Source organism: Drosophila arizonae, chromosome X (genome assembly GCF_054131065.1).
Source record: "Drosophila arizonae isolate 15081-1271.41 chromosome X, UAZ_ARI_1.0, whole genome shotgun sequence".
NCBI classification, from domain to species: domain Eukaryota; kingdom Metazoa; phylum Arthropoda; class Insecta; order Diptera; family Drosophilidae; genus Drosophila; species Drosophila arizonae.
The window spans coordinates 11,269,855-11,288,348 of record NC_142927.1 but is presented as its reverse complement, the minus strand read 5'-3'; the positions used below and the strand labels follow the sequence as shown (position 1 = coordinate 11,288,348).

The following is an 18,494-nucleotide window of genomic DNA, read 5'->3' as shown; positions in this document are numbered from 1 at the left end:
ATAAATTGCTAACTTTTATTGCCAAATTGACTAAATAACTCTCTCTGCATTTATTGTATTATATTCTATATACTCCCCCAAACCAAATAAAAAAAAAAAAACATAATTCACCAACACAAAAAAAAAATAAAACTGCTCCTGATATCCACAACTATCCACATCAACCAAAAACCTTTCCAACATCGAACATCGAAAACGACGACCCGAAAAAAATCTAAATCAAAAATAAAAATAAAAATGAAAATAAAAAATAAATACAAATAATATGAAATTCGCATAATCAAAAATAAAAAATAAAATGATATCGTAACAAAATTATCATGAAACCAGGTCGTCGTTAATGCGCTGGTACAAGCTATACCGTCCATCTTCAATGTGCTATTGGTGTGTCTAATATTTTGGCTAATTTTTGCCATAATGGGTGTACAGCTTTTTGCTGGAAAATATTTTAAGGTACGTTCCCATGTTTTTACCAAAAACAATACAAAACAAACCAAAAATTCAAAATACCAAATACAAAATAAAACCAGAAAGCAAACGAAAATATATTTATATACAAAACGAAAGTCCAAAACTGGTGCAAAGAATCTTGTGCCACTTTTCGACCCGAAATCCAAGCAGCCATTAATTAGCAAGAAATTCAAGAAAATCAAATCACTCGATCTCAAATCCGAATTTAAATGGTCTTCAAACTAGACCTGTGAAATGCGTATCTTTGCATCTATTTTTCGTAAATAGTTGATCGAAAATGAAAATCAAAATTAATACTCGAAATACTCGCACTTATCTAGCCTACTCGTTCGTACGCTCGTTCGTACTTATCCCATATCTTCTTCCTTCATTGTTGATTTAAGTGCGAGTATCAGAGAGAGAATGTATTCGTACTTGTCTAGGAATCAACTTGTAAATATGCTGCTGTACATACTCCGGTGTATTACTTACCCAACTATCTATGTATACATACATATGATACTATATGTATACTATACTATACTATGTACTATGTACAGAGTGTGCTGTATGCTGTATGCTGTATGCTGTATGCTGTATGCTGTATGCTGTATGCTGTATGCTGTATACTGTATGCTGTATGCTGTATGCTGTATGCTGTATGCTGTATGCTGTATACTGTATGCTGTATGCTGTATGCTGTATGCTGTATGCTGTATGCTGTATGCTGTATGCTGTATGCTGTATGCTGTATGCGTATGCTGTATGCTGTATGCTGTATGCTGTATGCTGTATGCTGTATGCTGTATGCTGTATGCTGTATGCTGTATGCTGTATGCCTGTATGCTGTATGCTGTATGCTGTATGCTGTATGCTGTATGCTGTATGCTGTATGCTGTATGCTGTATGCTGTATGCTGTATGCTGTATGCTGTATGCTGTATGCTGTATGCTGTATGCTGTATGCTGTATGCTGTATGCTGTATGCTGTATGCTGTATGCTGTATGCTGTATGCTGTATGCTGTATGCTGTATGCTGTATGCTGTATGCTGTATGCTGTATGCTGTATGCTGTATGCTGTATGCTGTATGCTGTATGCTGTATGCTGTATGCTGTATGCTGTATGCTGTATGCTTGTATGCTGTATGCTGCATGCTGTATGCTGTATGCTGTATGCTGTATGCTGTATGCTGCATGCTGTATGCTGTATGCTGTATGCTGTATGCTGTATGCTGTATGCTGTATGCTGTATGCTGTATGCTGTATGCTGTATGCTGTATGCTGTATGCTGCATGCTGTATGCTGTATGCTGTATGCTGTATGCTGTATGCTGTATGCTGTATGCTGTATGCCGTATGCCGTATGCCGTATGCCGTATGCCGTATGCCGTATGATGTATGCTGTATACTCTGTACAATGTACCTCCAATAATAATGCCCAACTGTATCGCGTCCTAGATAGCATTTCAGTTAGGCACAGAGCATGAATAGTTGCATATCCGAATCATAAATCAAGTACTCAATACACTTAACTCCAAGTTGTATGCGACACTCGACTGTTGCTGCACCAATACAAATGCAGAAAAGAAAAACCAACCAATCAATCATTAATTAATTATATTTAGTACACTCGTTTAGTACTAGAATTTAGTTTTGCCTTTTGCACAAAATACTCTTTAAGAACTTAATCTCAGTGCTAGCCCAGTGGCAGCAACCAAATGCTAAAATATATATATATATACCCACTTATATATATATCTATATATAATGCTAATTAGCTGCTGAAACTACACACTCACACACACACACACACACACACACACACAAATATACATGCAACATGCCTTTACAAGTTACTTGTAACGAATTTATTTGTAATTAGCTGTAGCTTAGCCTAAATTTTTTTGAATTCAATGACTGCTTTTACACTGCCTAAAAAAAGGAAATAACCGAGATAAAAATAATATTTTTTAATATACTGCAATCAATTTACTTGATAAATTGACATATATAAATTTTCATTGGACATCGAAGCCCAAATTCAGTTTGGTATATTTTTGCTTCAAATTTTGTATAGATAATTATTATAATAATTATATATATATATAATAATTTTGTAAATCGTTTTCTCAATGATTTTTTGTTACTGCTCCAATTGAATATTAGTAGAATTTTGGGCAGTGTAGAAGCAGTTGTAAATACATTTGCCTAACATAACTTACGCATAACTGAAATTAATTTATTTTTAAACAAAATCTCAAAAATATGAAAACACAAAAAAAAAAAAAAAACAAAATCAAACTCTTTCAATGAAAACACAATACGATGTTGATGCTCCTGATGACAATGATGATGCTGGCGATGCTGACCGCAGTGCGAAGATTTAAATGGAACAAAGCTCAGCCACGAGATAATACCAAATCGCAATGCATGCGAGAGCGAGAACTACACGTGGGTGAATTCAGCAATGAATTTCGATCATGTAGGTAACGCGTATCTGTGCCTTTTCCAAGTGGCGACCTTTAAAGGCTGGATACAAATAATGAACGATGCAATCGATTCACGAGAGGTAATGCTCTTCAGTTCCTTTCCTTTTCCTTTTCCTTTTCATTTACTTTACTTGCCTATATGCATATATACACTATATAGTATATATGAAACTAAAAAAAAAAAAGAAACTTGACGCTCAATTCATGTTTATTTGGTTATGCGCTTTGAAAAGATGAACTAAACGCAATCCTATATATAAATATACTATATATACTCTCTCTATACGAATCTTTAAGTATTTAACGTAATTTTCAATTAATCAACATTTCTATCTATACATTTTTTCTTCTTTTTTATATGAACTACAACAACAATACCAACAACAACAACTACAACAACACAATACAACATAACAACTATCAACTACTACTCTGGCCACCCACAACAACAACAACAACAAACCACACAACAACACTGCCGTATAACACTAAAAATGATCCATTCACAATAAACAAAAACAACAAAAACGAAATCCTCAACCGATGACAAAATTGCCAAAAACACGAAATTCCAAAAATCTATATATCGTTATCGCTATCGATAAACGATAACCAGGTGGACAAGCAGCCGATTCGTGAAACGAACATCTACATGTATTTATATTTCGTGTTCTTCATCATATTTGGATCATTTTTCACACTCAATCTGTTCATTGGTGTTATCATTGATAATTTTAATGAGCAAAAGAAAAAAGCAGGTGGATCATTAGAAATGTTCATGACAGAAGATCAGAAAAAGTACTATAATGCTATGAAAAAGATGGGCTCTAAAAAACCATTAAAAGCCATTCCAAGACCAAGGGTAAGACAACAAAAATAAATACCAAAAACAAACCAAAAAAAAAAAAAGAAAGTACAAAATACTAAAAGTATCATATAAATACTAAATAACATAGTAAGCCAACTCGATCAAAAATAAAAATAATAATTAATAATAAAAATTAACAATAAAAAAAAACGAATATGTATTTGAATAATCAAAAACAAACATAAAATAAAATAAATAAATAAAAATAATATGAAATATATATATTTTTAATTTGTGCAATGCGAGCTCAAAAAATTAGATCTTCGATTTTCAATAATTTTTTCTAAAAAACTTTTCGAAATGGCATCAAATCTATTTCAAAATACTCAGCTCGATTGCTACACATAAAACGAATACTAAATGATATATCAAATATTTCTATATATATATACACATATATCGGAAATGAAAATATGAATAATCAAATAATGCAAAGAACAAACGAGAAAATAGTTCGTGATCGCGTCATCTGTGCCAATCGTACTCAATTTGTATATATATATATATATACACTTCCCTCTTTATATATATATACTTATACATATATATATACTTTTTTCTATGAGTTAACGAAAACTGAATATACAATTATAACAATATTATAAACGAATACCGAACTGGGACTGCAACGCACTGACACCGACCCGACGAATACCCTTGCAAATCTGTTAACAATCCAATCTCAAATTCAAATTCAAATCTAAAATCTAAAATCTAAAAAACAAAAATAAAGGCCCTGTTCTCTAGCAATATTTTGTTCAAGTTGAATAAATGGATCTTAAAACAAGCGCAAAGTCGAGTCGCTGGAATAGCTGCCGTAGTGTGTGGTATGCACAACCTGTTAAAGGCACAAACTACATGCATGCATATATATATATATGTACACATCCCCTCTGATATATATACATATGCATACGTGCTTAAACGTGTATGTGAAACATCTTGTGCATCGGATCGATATTGATGAGGGCACGCTACCGCTGCCATTGAGCGGACTCCTTGAAGTATATACAATGCTCTCGACATACTACTGTTTGTTTCTTAAATAATAATACTTAATACTTCATTTCAATAACAATATTTAAGTATTGTGTCCGTTTGGTTGTCTGTACTTAAACATTTTTATGTCTGCCATTTATAACCTAGACCAATATGAAATTTATGCCAAAATTCAAAAAAAAACAATTCCAAAATTCTCTGTAAAAATAAATAAAAACAAAAAACAATCAATTTATGTATATATGCTCTCTCTCTCTCTTTCTATTTCTCTTTATATATTTATAAATATATATATATATATTTCTCAATATACACTCTCTTGTACTCTCTCTCTCTCTCTCCCGGCAATCTAAGTGCATGTTTCTTCATTTCTTTTTATTGACTAAATTTCAATTAAATGGCACGTGAATCTGAATCATGTTTGGGCATGTTGTGTAGCGTTAGAAGACACAAATCAAGTTATGTTAGACACAGCTACGAGGCATGTTCCGATCAATGAAACGATCCAAAATTCAAGACTTTAACTAAATCCCCCTCCTCTTGCGGCCCAACGAACATACAATCAAACTATCAGACCACGACTGTAGCAGCACGTTTTATACTAAATACTCCTAACTGTACTCGAAACACCAAAAAGAAAACATACTTAAATAATCAATCAATCAAGTAACCAATTAATCAATAATCAACTCAAATAATCAATAATCAATTGCGAATGCTGTCTGTCCTTAAGATGTAGTGTGAATGAAAATGTCTGCTCTCATATTAAGTAAGAATTATTCAATGATAATCAAAGCGCACCGACTCACTGTTACACCATCAACTCTAAACTGTTCTTGCTCTATCTATTAATATCTATTCACACACTCAAATGTTGTCCAATTTACGCATACTCTACTGTACATACAGGTGGGCGCGCGCTGATCATGGAAAAAAGATTGCTATTGGCACAGATCTACAACGCAAAAAGCATTTAGGCAACGATATACGAAACGAAATGAAACTATATCAAATCAAAGCTAATCTATAACATATAACTAATACAAATACTAAATGAAATATAAAGAAAAAACAAATATACTTATATCAAATACCAACTAAGTGTGGAGTTGGACTACTCTCCGTATTAACTAGTTACATAAGTACAGCCTATGTCTATGTACATACATGGTATTGTTAACTAACTACAAGCACATGCGTATGTATGTGTTAGTGTATATGTACATAACCATATACATACACATAAGTAATTGCGATCGTGCTTAACCTCAAACAAGTACTTATACCAAACTCTTCTATTTTCTTTTTTTCTTATCTCTCTTCTCTCTACTTTGGGTATCCACGACGTCATCCCAAAAAAAAAAAAAAACGAAACCAACAAAACCAAAAAACAAAACAATTTTATTTGATATTTTTGATTTTTGTTTATTTTCGATTCCTCTCTCTCTCTCTCTTTCTCTCATTTACAGTGGCGTCCACAAGCAATAGTCTTTGAAATAGTAACCGATAAGAAATTCGATATAATCATTATGTTATTCATTGGTCTAAACATGTTCACCATGACACTCGATCGTTACGATGCGTCGGACACGTACAACGCGGTCCTTGACTATCTGAATGCGATATTCGTAGTTATTTTCAGTTCCGAATGTCTATTAAAAATATTCGCTTTACGATATCACTATTTTATTGAGCCATGGAATTTATTTGATGTAGTAGTTGTCATTTTATCCATCTTAGGTAAGTAAAAATGCCAAAAACTTATCAATTTTGTACTTGCAAATACCAACAAAAAATACCAAAAAAGCCATAAAGCTTAAATAGGCCCCAAAAAATAAAAAAAATAAATCCAAGCCCCAAACCCAATACTCCACATAACCGTACGCTCTTGCTGTATGTGTGTATGTTTCTCTATCTCTGTCTTTCTCTCTTTCTGTCTGTCTCTCTATATTATTTTGTGACACAGAACGCTCTCCTTATTCCTTTATCTATATATATATATATATCTGTGTATATATATAAAACATAAACTTCCTTATAATTGTTACTAAACTTTGCTGTCGTTCTTAAACGTAAAATGCAATTTCCCAACAAGTATTCGTTTAAATGTTGATTCGTAATTCGTTATCGTAATTCTTATTGTTGTTGTTCTGTTAAAAAAAAAAAAAAAAAAAAAACAAAAACCAAAAAGTAAATTAACTAAAAAAATCGTAATCTAATTTATTTGTTGTTGCTTGTTCACATAATGATTTGAGCTCGTTGCCAACTCCCACATAGACCAGACTGTCCATACAGTCGTGGCATAAATAATCAGTCTATGTTGATTGGCGAGGGTGCTGAATATTATGTGAAACAAACTAATGTCGTTGTGCTTAACGTATTCCAAATGATTTGTTAGCTTGTTATTTTAGTTTAACGTTGACTTTGCTGAGAGTGTATAACAGTCAACAGTTGTTATACTGATGTGATGTTAACTGTTATACCTTGGCAAAGTATATTTCATATGATTTCATAGCTTGTTTTTCATTTTAATGTTGGCTTTGCTAAGAGCGTATAACAGTTGTCAGCTGTTATACCACTGCTTTTGACTGTTATACCAGAGCAATACCTTTTTTGTTTCCGTACGCCTTTTATAAATGTTGTTCGTTTGTTGAAAATTACATAGTAAATTAATTGTATCTATTGTATTTGTTTATTCGAAATTAAATTAAATTATTAAACTTAAATGTGTAAAGATTAAATTGTTGAACCTAATTCATGTATTGGTGTCCTTACATATATGTAATTAAATTGATGTTGTAACTGTCGTTAAAACCATATTGAAATATCGATTCTTGAATATTATTATCAATTATTAACAATTACATTGCAATTATGGTTTAATCTTTTATAATATTCCTTAAGTTTTATTTTACCGCCAGCCTCGCTCAGAGTCGAGCAGAGGCGAGCTCCGCTCAGTTTTATTGCTACAGCTTAACAATCGCGCATACGTAAGCACACACAATCGAATCGAGAGCGAAAGCGAAATGAAAATAACAATATGTGACAACAGTCCCGGCCAACATAATGGGAATACCTCAAAATATGTATAGTTCAATCGGAGCCCCAACCCGAATTTTCGTTTACTTTTTACTACTTCTTCTTCTACTTCATCTACTTTTCAATCAATTTTGGTTCGTTTTTTGGATAAGCAACTCGATAGATAAGATCTTAAAATATTTATATATATATATATATGGCTATGGCTCTATGTGTGTGGACCAAACATCCAACCAAAACTGTACAAAAGATGGCTTAAAATATGCTTTACTACATTAATACTTGCAACAGAAAGCTTCCATTTTATACTACTCCATGTACATAAAAGGGATGCTGTTATCATTTCTGCTGCTGCCTGCCCGTTGAATCTGACCAACGACGAATTCCGCGCCACTTCCCCCGCCCCCAGGCCCATCCTTGCGTTAGACCCGTATCTCTGCTGCTGAAAAAACAAAAAAAAAAACCTTTTTGCTCGAAGTAAGACTCTCCGATAGGCGATGCCCTTCCAATTACGTATACAACTGTTTTCATTTTCGGATTATGATTTCATGTGTGAAAAAAAAAAGAAAAAACTCGCTTCAATCTACTCCTAAGTAACCTGGCCAAGGGAAGCCCAAGGCTAAGGTTGTTCTTTTTTTTCCTTTACTGTTCTAATGCTTTGCTTCTTTATGTGACACACGCGCCAAACGTTTCTCAAGCGCACTTTCCATAAGTATGTTTAAAAAACAAAAACAAACAACTTTCAATATCAATTTTAATGCCAAACTCTAAAGCAAATGCTTGACATTTTTTCAAACGCCTTAAAGTATGCTTCATTCTTTGGCTTCGACTGTTCGACCCAAATGCAATACGCCAAGTGATATCCTTATAGACGAATATATTAATACACGCTTTTAAAACAAGACTAAGACAAACCAAACGTACAAAAAACAAAAACTACGCTTTGTAAATGCAAAATGAAAAAAAAAAGAAAAACTTTTGATAAAAAACGTAAAATATAAGCGAATAGCAAATAACAGCGATTTACCTAAATAAATAATAAACAAACAAAAATGCTAAACTACATCTACACACACACACCAACACACACACACACACACACACACACAAAATGGCTTGCACAGAACGCAAAGAAAAACGAAAATGAAAAGTTATTGATAAAGACGACGATAAGATTCAATCAGAGTTAGGTGTCAACAGGCATTCCACAACTCTCTACCGATCTGTGCGATTGTCGGTTGCATAACTCTGTCAGCTACTGCCCGGTATACAAATTTTGACGATTGTCAAACCCCATTCGCCCGGCCAGCCAATGCAATGGCCGTGCGCACTGTTTAGCACACATGCGCGTACGACTGCTGCCTTGGCCCCAAACACCTGGCCGTACCCTCCAATTTATAGTGTGTAGCATAACTGGTTGGATAACGTGACCCGTTTATGATTTAGCTCCGCCTTATATGTTATGCGTCCCATTGGCAACCATGTTGAAAATCCACCCAACTCGAACTCAAGCAAATACCGTGGCACTAGCCTGAATCTTCTTAATGGTTTTGGTCCAATCTGCAATGGAGATTATGTACTTTACTATGAACGTAGTAAAACGCATACTATATATTTAGATAGATCTACCTATACCTGGTAAATAGCCCGACGCAACCTCAGCAACTCCCGCATCGAACCAAAGTGGGCAAAGAGAAAACAAAAAACCAAATATTTATGAAAAATCTCATTAGTGTTAACTAGTTTTACTGCTTATAATTTGACTTAATATGTGTAAAAAAAAAAAAAAAAAAAAAAAAAAAAGCAATATATATATTTTTCTGTTTTGTTTTCACATTCACTCCACTCTATCTATCTATCTCTCTCGCTCCCTTGCTATATTTCGCTCTCCCGCTTTCTCTCTCTCTCTTTCTCTTTTTCGTGAATTCGCTCCCGTTAATTCTCATTTTTGTTAATTAGCCTGTCATTAGGCATAACGCATAGGCATTCAATACTGCTCGCTATGCTCTTCTTCTTACTCGCCTCCATTTTACAATTTCAACCAATCGCAACAGTTCGTTTGTTCAGCCAGCTTTCAGTTGAGTTGTGTTTAGTGTCTGCCCACTGCTCAGCTATCAGATGTGTGTAGTGCCCCCCATTTCCCTCTCGCTCACACTAGTGCGCATTTCGTACCAACTAGAGAATGAGATGCCAATGAACATATTGATTCAAAATTATTGTATGCAGCAGTTGAGCTGCTTTCGCTCCCACTCACCTTTATCTTGTTCTTTATTCTCGCGCTCTCTCTCTCTCTCTCTATCTTTCGTGCTCCCTGAGCGCGATTGGGCAACAAACGAACTTTTTGCTGATGTTTGGCACTCTTAAAATATGCTTCGGATTATCGCTAAAAGTTAACGACGCTCACACATACCACTACTACATATGCATATATATATCAACAATGTATATGTATATCTCTTAACCCGAACCAATTAATAAACAAAGCTAAACGAGAAAAGCAACAACAACTTAAAGCTCTTAAGTCAACTCTATGAAGACATCTCTAAAGACATGCGCCACGAGATGATTTTCGATGCCAACGCCCAACGCCCAACGCCCAACGCCCAAAGCCTACGCCTACGCCCTCGCCTACACCTGCGCATACGCCTGCTGCTGCTTTCAACGCCTCTGCGCTAGCAAAAAAAAAAAAACTAAACTAAATACTTTTTTAAACAAATTTAAAAAAAAAAAACAAATGGATATCCTCTACTAAGTGTTGCTGCTTACCGTTGCTCTACAAGTTACAGCTAAAACTTACTTTTACAATTTTTCATTTTTCCTTTGATTTTCTCTCTCTTTCTTTTACTCAACATACTCATGTGTACTATGTCTGTATGTATGTATGTAAGTTGTATGACACTGCTGTATACCCGTACTTAAGAATACGTATATCTGTGTGTATCTTATGTTGATGTTTTCCTTTTAGCTATTGTTTTGTTTTCTGTTTCGTAACGTAACGGTATCGACTACTAACTCAGATATTGTGTATATATGCATATCCTATGACTGTATTCAGATGAAATGATATTAACTATGCTTAGCATCATGAAAGTGGATATACTATACATAAAGATCGGGGCTTTAAAAAAATGTATATATTTAGAGAAGATAGGGATCCGACGATCGTTATGTATAGTCTATGGAACCTTCTATGCTAAATGCTTGCATCGAGTTTCGATTAAATTGCAAACAGTTTCAATTCCCCTCTCCTTTATCCGCCCTAAGAGCAGTTCTACTCTTCCTCTCTTATGGCAGCGTTGCCATATCGCTTAAAGACTTCTAATTTGTTGTCTGCCCAGAAAGGTTTTGCAATTTAATGGGAAATTCAATTATCATTTCATCCGACAATTGTACATACTATATGTATATCCCATATCCAAATATCTATATCTGTATGTATATGTATTTGTAACTGTATTTGTATCTGTATATGTAATTGTTTGATTTTTTGATTTGTTGTTTGTGTACGAATCTTGGGTAAATCAAGCGAACAACTGTGTCTGTGTGTATTTTCCTAACGCTTTCAATATTTCAGCTATGTAAATTGTTAATATTGCGCTACCCCGCCCTCCCAGCGCCCACTACTCGTAACTTAATTTGTGTTTCTTTGTTTTAGTGTCTTGTTTGTGCAACTCTGATTGCGCTGCGCCCCTGCCACACACAGAGGCAACCCGCCCCCCATCCCCTTCGATCCCCCGGCCCCATCTGAATTCCCCATTCTGAATTGAGCCCTATTCTAGTTAACTGCCATCAATAATTCTGAACACTAAATTTCTCAATCGACGCTCGCGCTCTCCAGGTCTTGTACTTAGCGATATTATCGAGAAATACTTCGTGTCGCCCACGCTGCTGCGTGTGGTGCGCGTGGCCAAAGTGGGCCGAGTCCTCCGGCTGGTGAAGGGCGCCAAGGGCATACGAACTCTGCTATTTGCGCTGGCGATGTCGCTGCCGGCGCTGTTCAACATCTGTCTGCTGCTCTTCCTGGTGATGTTCATCTTTGCCATCTTCGGCATGTCGTTCTTCATGCACGTGAAGGAGAAGAGCGGCATCAACGATGTCTACAACTTCAAGACGTTTGGCCAGAGCATGATATTGCTGTTTCAGGTAAGCGTTTCTGCCACAATTCCGTTAACGGTTTATGTTGTCTATTGTTGTTGTCGTTGGGTGATGTTGCCACGCCCCCACACTAAACACACCAAACCAAACAGAACCACCACCACCAACCACCCAGCATAACCGCCCAGTGCAATGCGAGCGGTCTGGCAGGTCTGGCACCTGGCGCCGCACAGCCTCTGGCAACGTTTCTGTCCGCGCTTAAGCACACACAGACACGCAGACGATCGGCCATCGAGCCATCGGTCTATCGATGCTGATCGTCTCCACTAATGTTGCCACTTGCCGTGTGCGCCATTTTGTTTTAGTGGCAACATCACAATGTTGATTCAAGCTGCGGTAGTTGTTGGTAAAAGCTAAATTAGAGCAAGTTTTTTTTCTCATTCACAATTTAATCACGTTACTCCTCAGTTATACATCTCATCTATATGCCATGCATATCAGCAGCTTTAAGCTTGCATCATTGAGCTTTCAGCAACTTCTCAACAAGCTCATTTTAAGCCATTTTGCTCAAAGATTATAACTGATCCTTAAAGCATATGTTATTTTTTGTACATACTATTCATTTAAGCTCCAATTTCTTTTTTTTAATTAAATCATACCCTTAGTTATTCATTCATGTACTAAAAAAAAAAAAAAACAAATCTAATTCAGCTCTATCAACAAATGCCAAATGAAATTTTGGAATTTCCTCATGACACAATGCAAAAATAAATAAACAAAACTTTCGCGCGTTTTCAAACGCCAAAAGAAATACAAAACTACGCTACGCTCTCTTCCTCTCTTCCTCTCTCTCTCTCTCTCTCTCTCTCTCTGTCTCTCTCTATCTAAGTCACTTACACATATACACTGTATCTCTTTAATCCCCGCTCTCTCTCTCTGTCTCTGTCTTACTCTCTCTCTGTCTCCCTCTGTCTCTGTTAACTGTTTACAACTCTTTGAGCTTTCGATTTGCTCTGTTCGCAAAACCAATTCAAACGAACGAACAAAGCTCCCGCTTGCATTTACCGTTCCATTGTTTGGCCATCAAACCGTTATGCGACTCAAGACTGGCCGCCACACTAACTCACACACACACACACACACACACAGACACATACATGCATTCTATGCATACCCATGTCCAGTTGTATGTGTGGCCTACACTTCAATATGGCCCGATTTGCAAGCCAGTTATTCAGTTAACCGCATTCAAGCAAACTGTTTATATCGTTTGTCAGCCACCTCCAACACCAACCACCAACCACCACTACCAACACCACTACCACTACCACTACCACAACCACAACCATTACTAGTAACAATTACTACAACAACAACAACTACTACTAACTACAACTACTACAACTACCATATGCCCAACATACCTAACAACTACTTAGATTTGCTTAACCAAGTGATCCATTAACCTACCGTTTGACTAATGACTCTTCTTGTTATTGTATCTTCTGTCTTAAACTTTTCTTTCACTGCCCACACACACACACACACACACACACACACACACATACGTACGACACGTAACTACAATTCTGACCCGATCGACCATTTACGATCGACCCACTACAACAAACAAAAACAATGAACGATCAACATACAAAAAATACCAAAAAAAATACCAAAAACATACTCAAAAAAAAACACCATCCAACCGCTCAACTCTGCCGTCCACAAATGCGTTTTATGCCGCTACCGAATGCAATTCAATAACAACAACAAAAAATACCAAACAAACAAAACAAATACATATCGTTTATCGATGCTCGATCGATCTAACTCGATCAATCAATCTGTCGATCTAACGATCTATCGGTTGCATTTCGCGCATACGCTAAACGAGCAGATGTCTACCTCAGCCGGTTGGGATGGTGTACTCGACGCCATTATCAATGAGGAAGCATGCGATCCACCCGACAACGACAAAGGCTATCCGGGCAATTGTGGTTCAGCGACCGTTGGAATAACGTTTCTCCTCTCATATCTAGTTATAAGCTTTTTGATAGTTATTAATATGTACATTGCTGTCATTCTTGAGAACTATAGTCAGGCCACCGAAGATGTGCAGGAGGGTCTAACCGACGACGACTACGACATGTACTACGAGATCTGGCAGCAGTTTGATCCAGAGGGTACGCAGTATATACGCTACGATCAGCTATCGGAGTTCCTCGATGTGCTCGAGCCGCCGCTGCAGATACACAAGCCGAACAAGTACAAAATCATATCGATGGACATACCCATCTGTCGAGGCGATCTCATGTACTGCGTGGACATACTCGACGCCCTCACCAAAGACTTTTTCGCGCGCAAGGGCAATCCGATCGAGGAGACGGGCGAAATTGGCGAAATTGCGGCGCGACCCGACACCGAAGGCTACGAGCCCGTCTCCTCAACGCTGTGGCGCCAGCGCGAGGAGTACTGCGCCCGCCTCATCCAGCACGCCTGGCGCAAGCATAAGGCGCGCGTGGAAAGCGGCGGCGGTGGAAACGATGCCGACGGCGAAGGTAATGCTGAAGGCGGTGGCGATGCCGATGGCAGCCACGATCCAGCTGATCCCGGCGGAGCCGCCGGCCATGCGGATGCAGCCGATCACAATGGCCCGCATGATAACGATGATCCCGATGCGGGCGGCGCCAATGGCGGCCACGATCCAGCCGATGCTGATGGCGGCGGCATTGTAAATAGTCCGAACGATGGCAACGCAAACGGCAGCGGCAGTCCCGGCGGCCAGAGCGCCGGCAGCGCCGGCAGCGGCGGCAGCGCTGGCCGCCAAACGGCCGTGCTCGTTGAGAGCGATGGATTTGTGACAAAAAACGGCCACAAGGTTGTAATACACTCGCGATCGCCGAGCATAACATCGCGCACGGCAGATGTCTGAGCCAGGCCTCGCCCCCCCCTCCAAGACGCACGCGACTACTGAGAGCAGCGGCAGCTGGCAGCAACAAACCGAGTGCCAGCTGGCAGCAGCAACAACAACAGCAGCAGCAGCAGCAGCAACAGCAACAACAACAGCAGCAACAACAGTGAGCAAACAGGTACAGCAACAACAACAGCGAAACAAGCATAATTTTCTGCTATAGATTAATAACAACAACAAACAACAACAACAACAATGGGAAAACATACAAATTGTAATAAAGTACAACAAACAAACAAACAACAACAGCAGCAACAAACATCAGCAACAACAAACAACGACAGCAGCAAGTGTCTACAAATTTAAGTTAATTCAGTTTCCAATATAATACAACAACAACAACAAAATGAGAAGCACAACACCAACAAACAAACAACAATCATACTTAAGCTAAAGAGAAATGTTGAGCATCTTAAGAAAATATTTTAAATTTGTAAGCAGGCTCGTAGTTACCTTCAGAAAACAACAACAACAACAACACACAACACACACATACAACAAGAACATGTCACCTAGAATGAATTAAGCCCAAATGTTCTATTAATACATACACACATACATACACATATATATGCATATGTGAATCAAGCGTCATAAATCCATTTCCTACAAAATCGAGTACGAGTACAATCTAGCAGACAGTCAATACAGCAATAACAACAACAACAAACAAGCACACAATAAATAATAAATAAATAAATAATTAATTAATTAAATCTGAAATTCGATTCTTAAAATTCTAAATCTGCATTCTAAAGCAAATAAAAGCCTTAAATATTTTAATTTGCCTAAAAGAAACAACAAGAAAAAACAAATTCAAACGATAAATCACATAATCAAACTTAGGATATATTATATAAAAATTCAAATTATATGTAAAATAAAAAAATAAAAAAATATACAAAATAAAAACTAAACAAAAACCAAACAGTGCAAGACGAAAACTAAATAACAAATGCATAAACTCCATACACACACACACACGCACACACACACATGTCAAAGAAGAAGAAAAAACACCAATTGCATGGATTTAATTGTATTTTGTATTGTAAACATAAAAAAAAAAAAAAACAAAACAAAAACGTCTGAACTGCCAGCAAAAGCAATACAAATTAATAATTGAATGAAACAATGAAACAAACAACACACACACACACACATAGTCCCACACATACACATACATATGTACTGGTATAATTGTATTGTTCTTCTTTTCCCATTTGGACGCATTGCCAAATGTTCAAGTGAAACACTCAGTCGATATCGCGTATTCAATGTTTATGCCATGAATATCGCGTTATCATTGAATTTGATGAAATTCGAGTAGTAAAATAAAGCAGAATTACATATTAAAAAGCAACAAGTTTAAAGCATACACCAACACACACACACACAACACAAACAGTGTTGGACAATGCCAGGCATATCCCGCAACACAACTGTGCATCCCTAACACATAGACACACACACACACATACATAAGCAAACACACACACACGTTCAATGGGAAACAGTGTTGGGCAATGCACATTGAGTGTTTTGACTGGCAGCTGTGGCATCTGTACTTCACTAACACACACACACACACACACACACACACACACACACCTGACTGACAGCGTGAGGCATTGTCATTGGAGTTGGGGCGCATTGAGCTAAAACGAATACGGAACCAAAAATATTCCACACATAAAACTAGCTAAACGAAACGGCTGAGGAAATGAGATAAAGCAAAAGGAAAACAATAAAACGAAGAAAAATTACTAACCAAAACTTAACTTAGTAGAAACTAATAAATAGCAAAGTAACAAGTAAAAAGAAGTACAGAAAGAAACCACAAAGAAAAACTGTGTCGCATGCAAAAATGTGAAAGACTTAAGAAAATATAAAAAAATAAATAAATATAAAAGTGTAAAATAAAATTGAAGAAGAAAAGAAAAGTATGAAAAACCTGTGAAGTGAAAAATCATTGAAAAACAAAGTGAACATACATAGAATAGAAAATGAAACAAACATAAAACCTATAAGGGAAAAGAAAGAGCAACAGAAAGAAAGCAAAGCACACACACAACAACAACAACAACAGCAAAAGAAGATGAAGAGCAAACAAAGTACAAACTATGTGCATGTGTGTGCGTGCGTGTGTGTGTGTGTGTGGGTGTGTGTGAGTGAGTGTGAGTGAGTGAGTGTGAGAGTGTGTGTATAGAAAAGGAGCACAAAGAGTGTACAATAAGAACAATAAATTATGATAATAATGATAATGAAGATGATAATGAAGATGATGATGATGGTGATGAAGATGACAATGATGATGATGATGAAGATGAAGATCTTGACAATGACGATGAAAAAGTTTATAATGATGATAATGACGATGATGTTGATGATGATGATAATGATGATGATGATCGCATTCTCTACCTTAGGGTCATTCGACTTTTACAATCCATAACGCTAGCAGCCGCAGCAACAACAATAAAAATGCAGCAACAAATTCGACGAAACGAAAGAAAGAAAAAACCTAATTAAAATGAAAAACAAAAGTAAAAAAATGAGAGAAAAGTAAAAAATAAAATTAAAATCTAAAAAATATATACATATATATGTAAAGAAATTTATGTATATGTGCACATACATATGCACATATATATTTATTTATTAAGTCTATAAATAGCATATTTAATTAAAAAAAAAATAATAAGAAAATAAAACAAAAGCAGGGTTAAAGCTTCAAAGCAAAAGAAATACAGAACTTAACAAAATTACAAAAATATTGCCTACTTTTCAGCTGTATTTCGCATTCGCCTGTTGCGTTCTCTTCCGTTCCGTTCCGTTTCGTTTCGTTTCTTTTGGCTTCGTATCGCTTTGTTCAAAGCTTAAATCTTTTAATCCGTACAAAATTGCATTTTGTTCTAAGTACTCAAAGTACGCTTATATATATATATATATATATATATATATATATATATATATATATATATATATATATATGTATCTTTTCTTCAGATTTTTATTTCGATCATTTAACTTTTTGATTAGCAATGCGATTTAATCATAGTTAGAATGCAATCAACTAAGGCTTAACTAAATACTAATTGACTACTAACAATATGATAACTACATACTTCTATAACAACAACAACAACAACAATAACGTGAGGTTCCATTGCGCACTAACACACATGCAAATTCACACACACACACACATACACATATGCTTTGCTATTGCTTCAAAATTTTGTATACAAATTCGTAAAAAATTGAAAATAAAAACTGAATTTTGGTTGACATCAGAACATACATACATACATCCATGTATAACAGTTATGTATGTATGTATTTAGCACACGAGTCCATATGAAATATGCTCTCAGTCAAACGCTCAAACACACACACACACACCCACACACACACACACACATACACATACACAGTAACACACACGTGCTTTGAACACACTGCCTAACTCTATATATAAATATGATGAAGTGTAGAAATTGATCACATTTACAACATGCATAAGTACATATGTATGAACACACACACCTACACACACCTACACACATACTCGTACACAC

At 36.3% G+C, this 18,494-nt stretch overlaps 1 protein-coding gene across 50 annotated transcripts in view; it reads left to right on the top strand.

The window, feature by feature from the left end:
* Positions 1-18,494, top strand: part of para (sodium voltage-gated channel paralytic) — an 84,793-nt gene that overhangs the window by 61,113 nt on the left and 5,186 nt on the right. For all 50 annotated transcript variants that reach the window (XM_089473888.1, XM_089473869.1, XM_089473864.1 and 47 more), the window contains 6 exons: positions 331-453; positions 2,824-3,018; positions 3,555-3,800; positions 6,275-6,545; positions 11,683-11,987; positions 13,840-18,494. The exon at positions 13,840-18,494 is cut by the window's right edge and continues 5,186 nt beyond it. In XM_089473888.1, the coding sequence (XP_089330014.1) occupies positions 331-453; positions 2,824-3,018; positions 3,555-3,800; positions 6,275-6,545; positions 11,683-11,987; positions 13,840-14,874 (2,175 nt within the window). In that variant the 3' untranslated portion in view covers positions 14,875-18,494. The remainder of the gene's footprint in view (positions 1-330; positions 454-2,823; positions 3,019-3,554; positions 3,801-6,274; positions 6,546-11,682; positions 11,988-13,839) is intronic.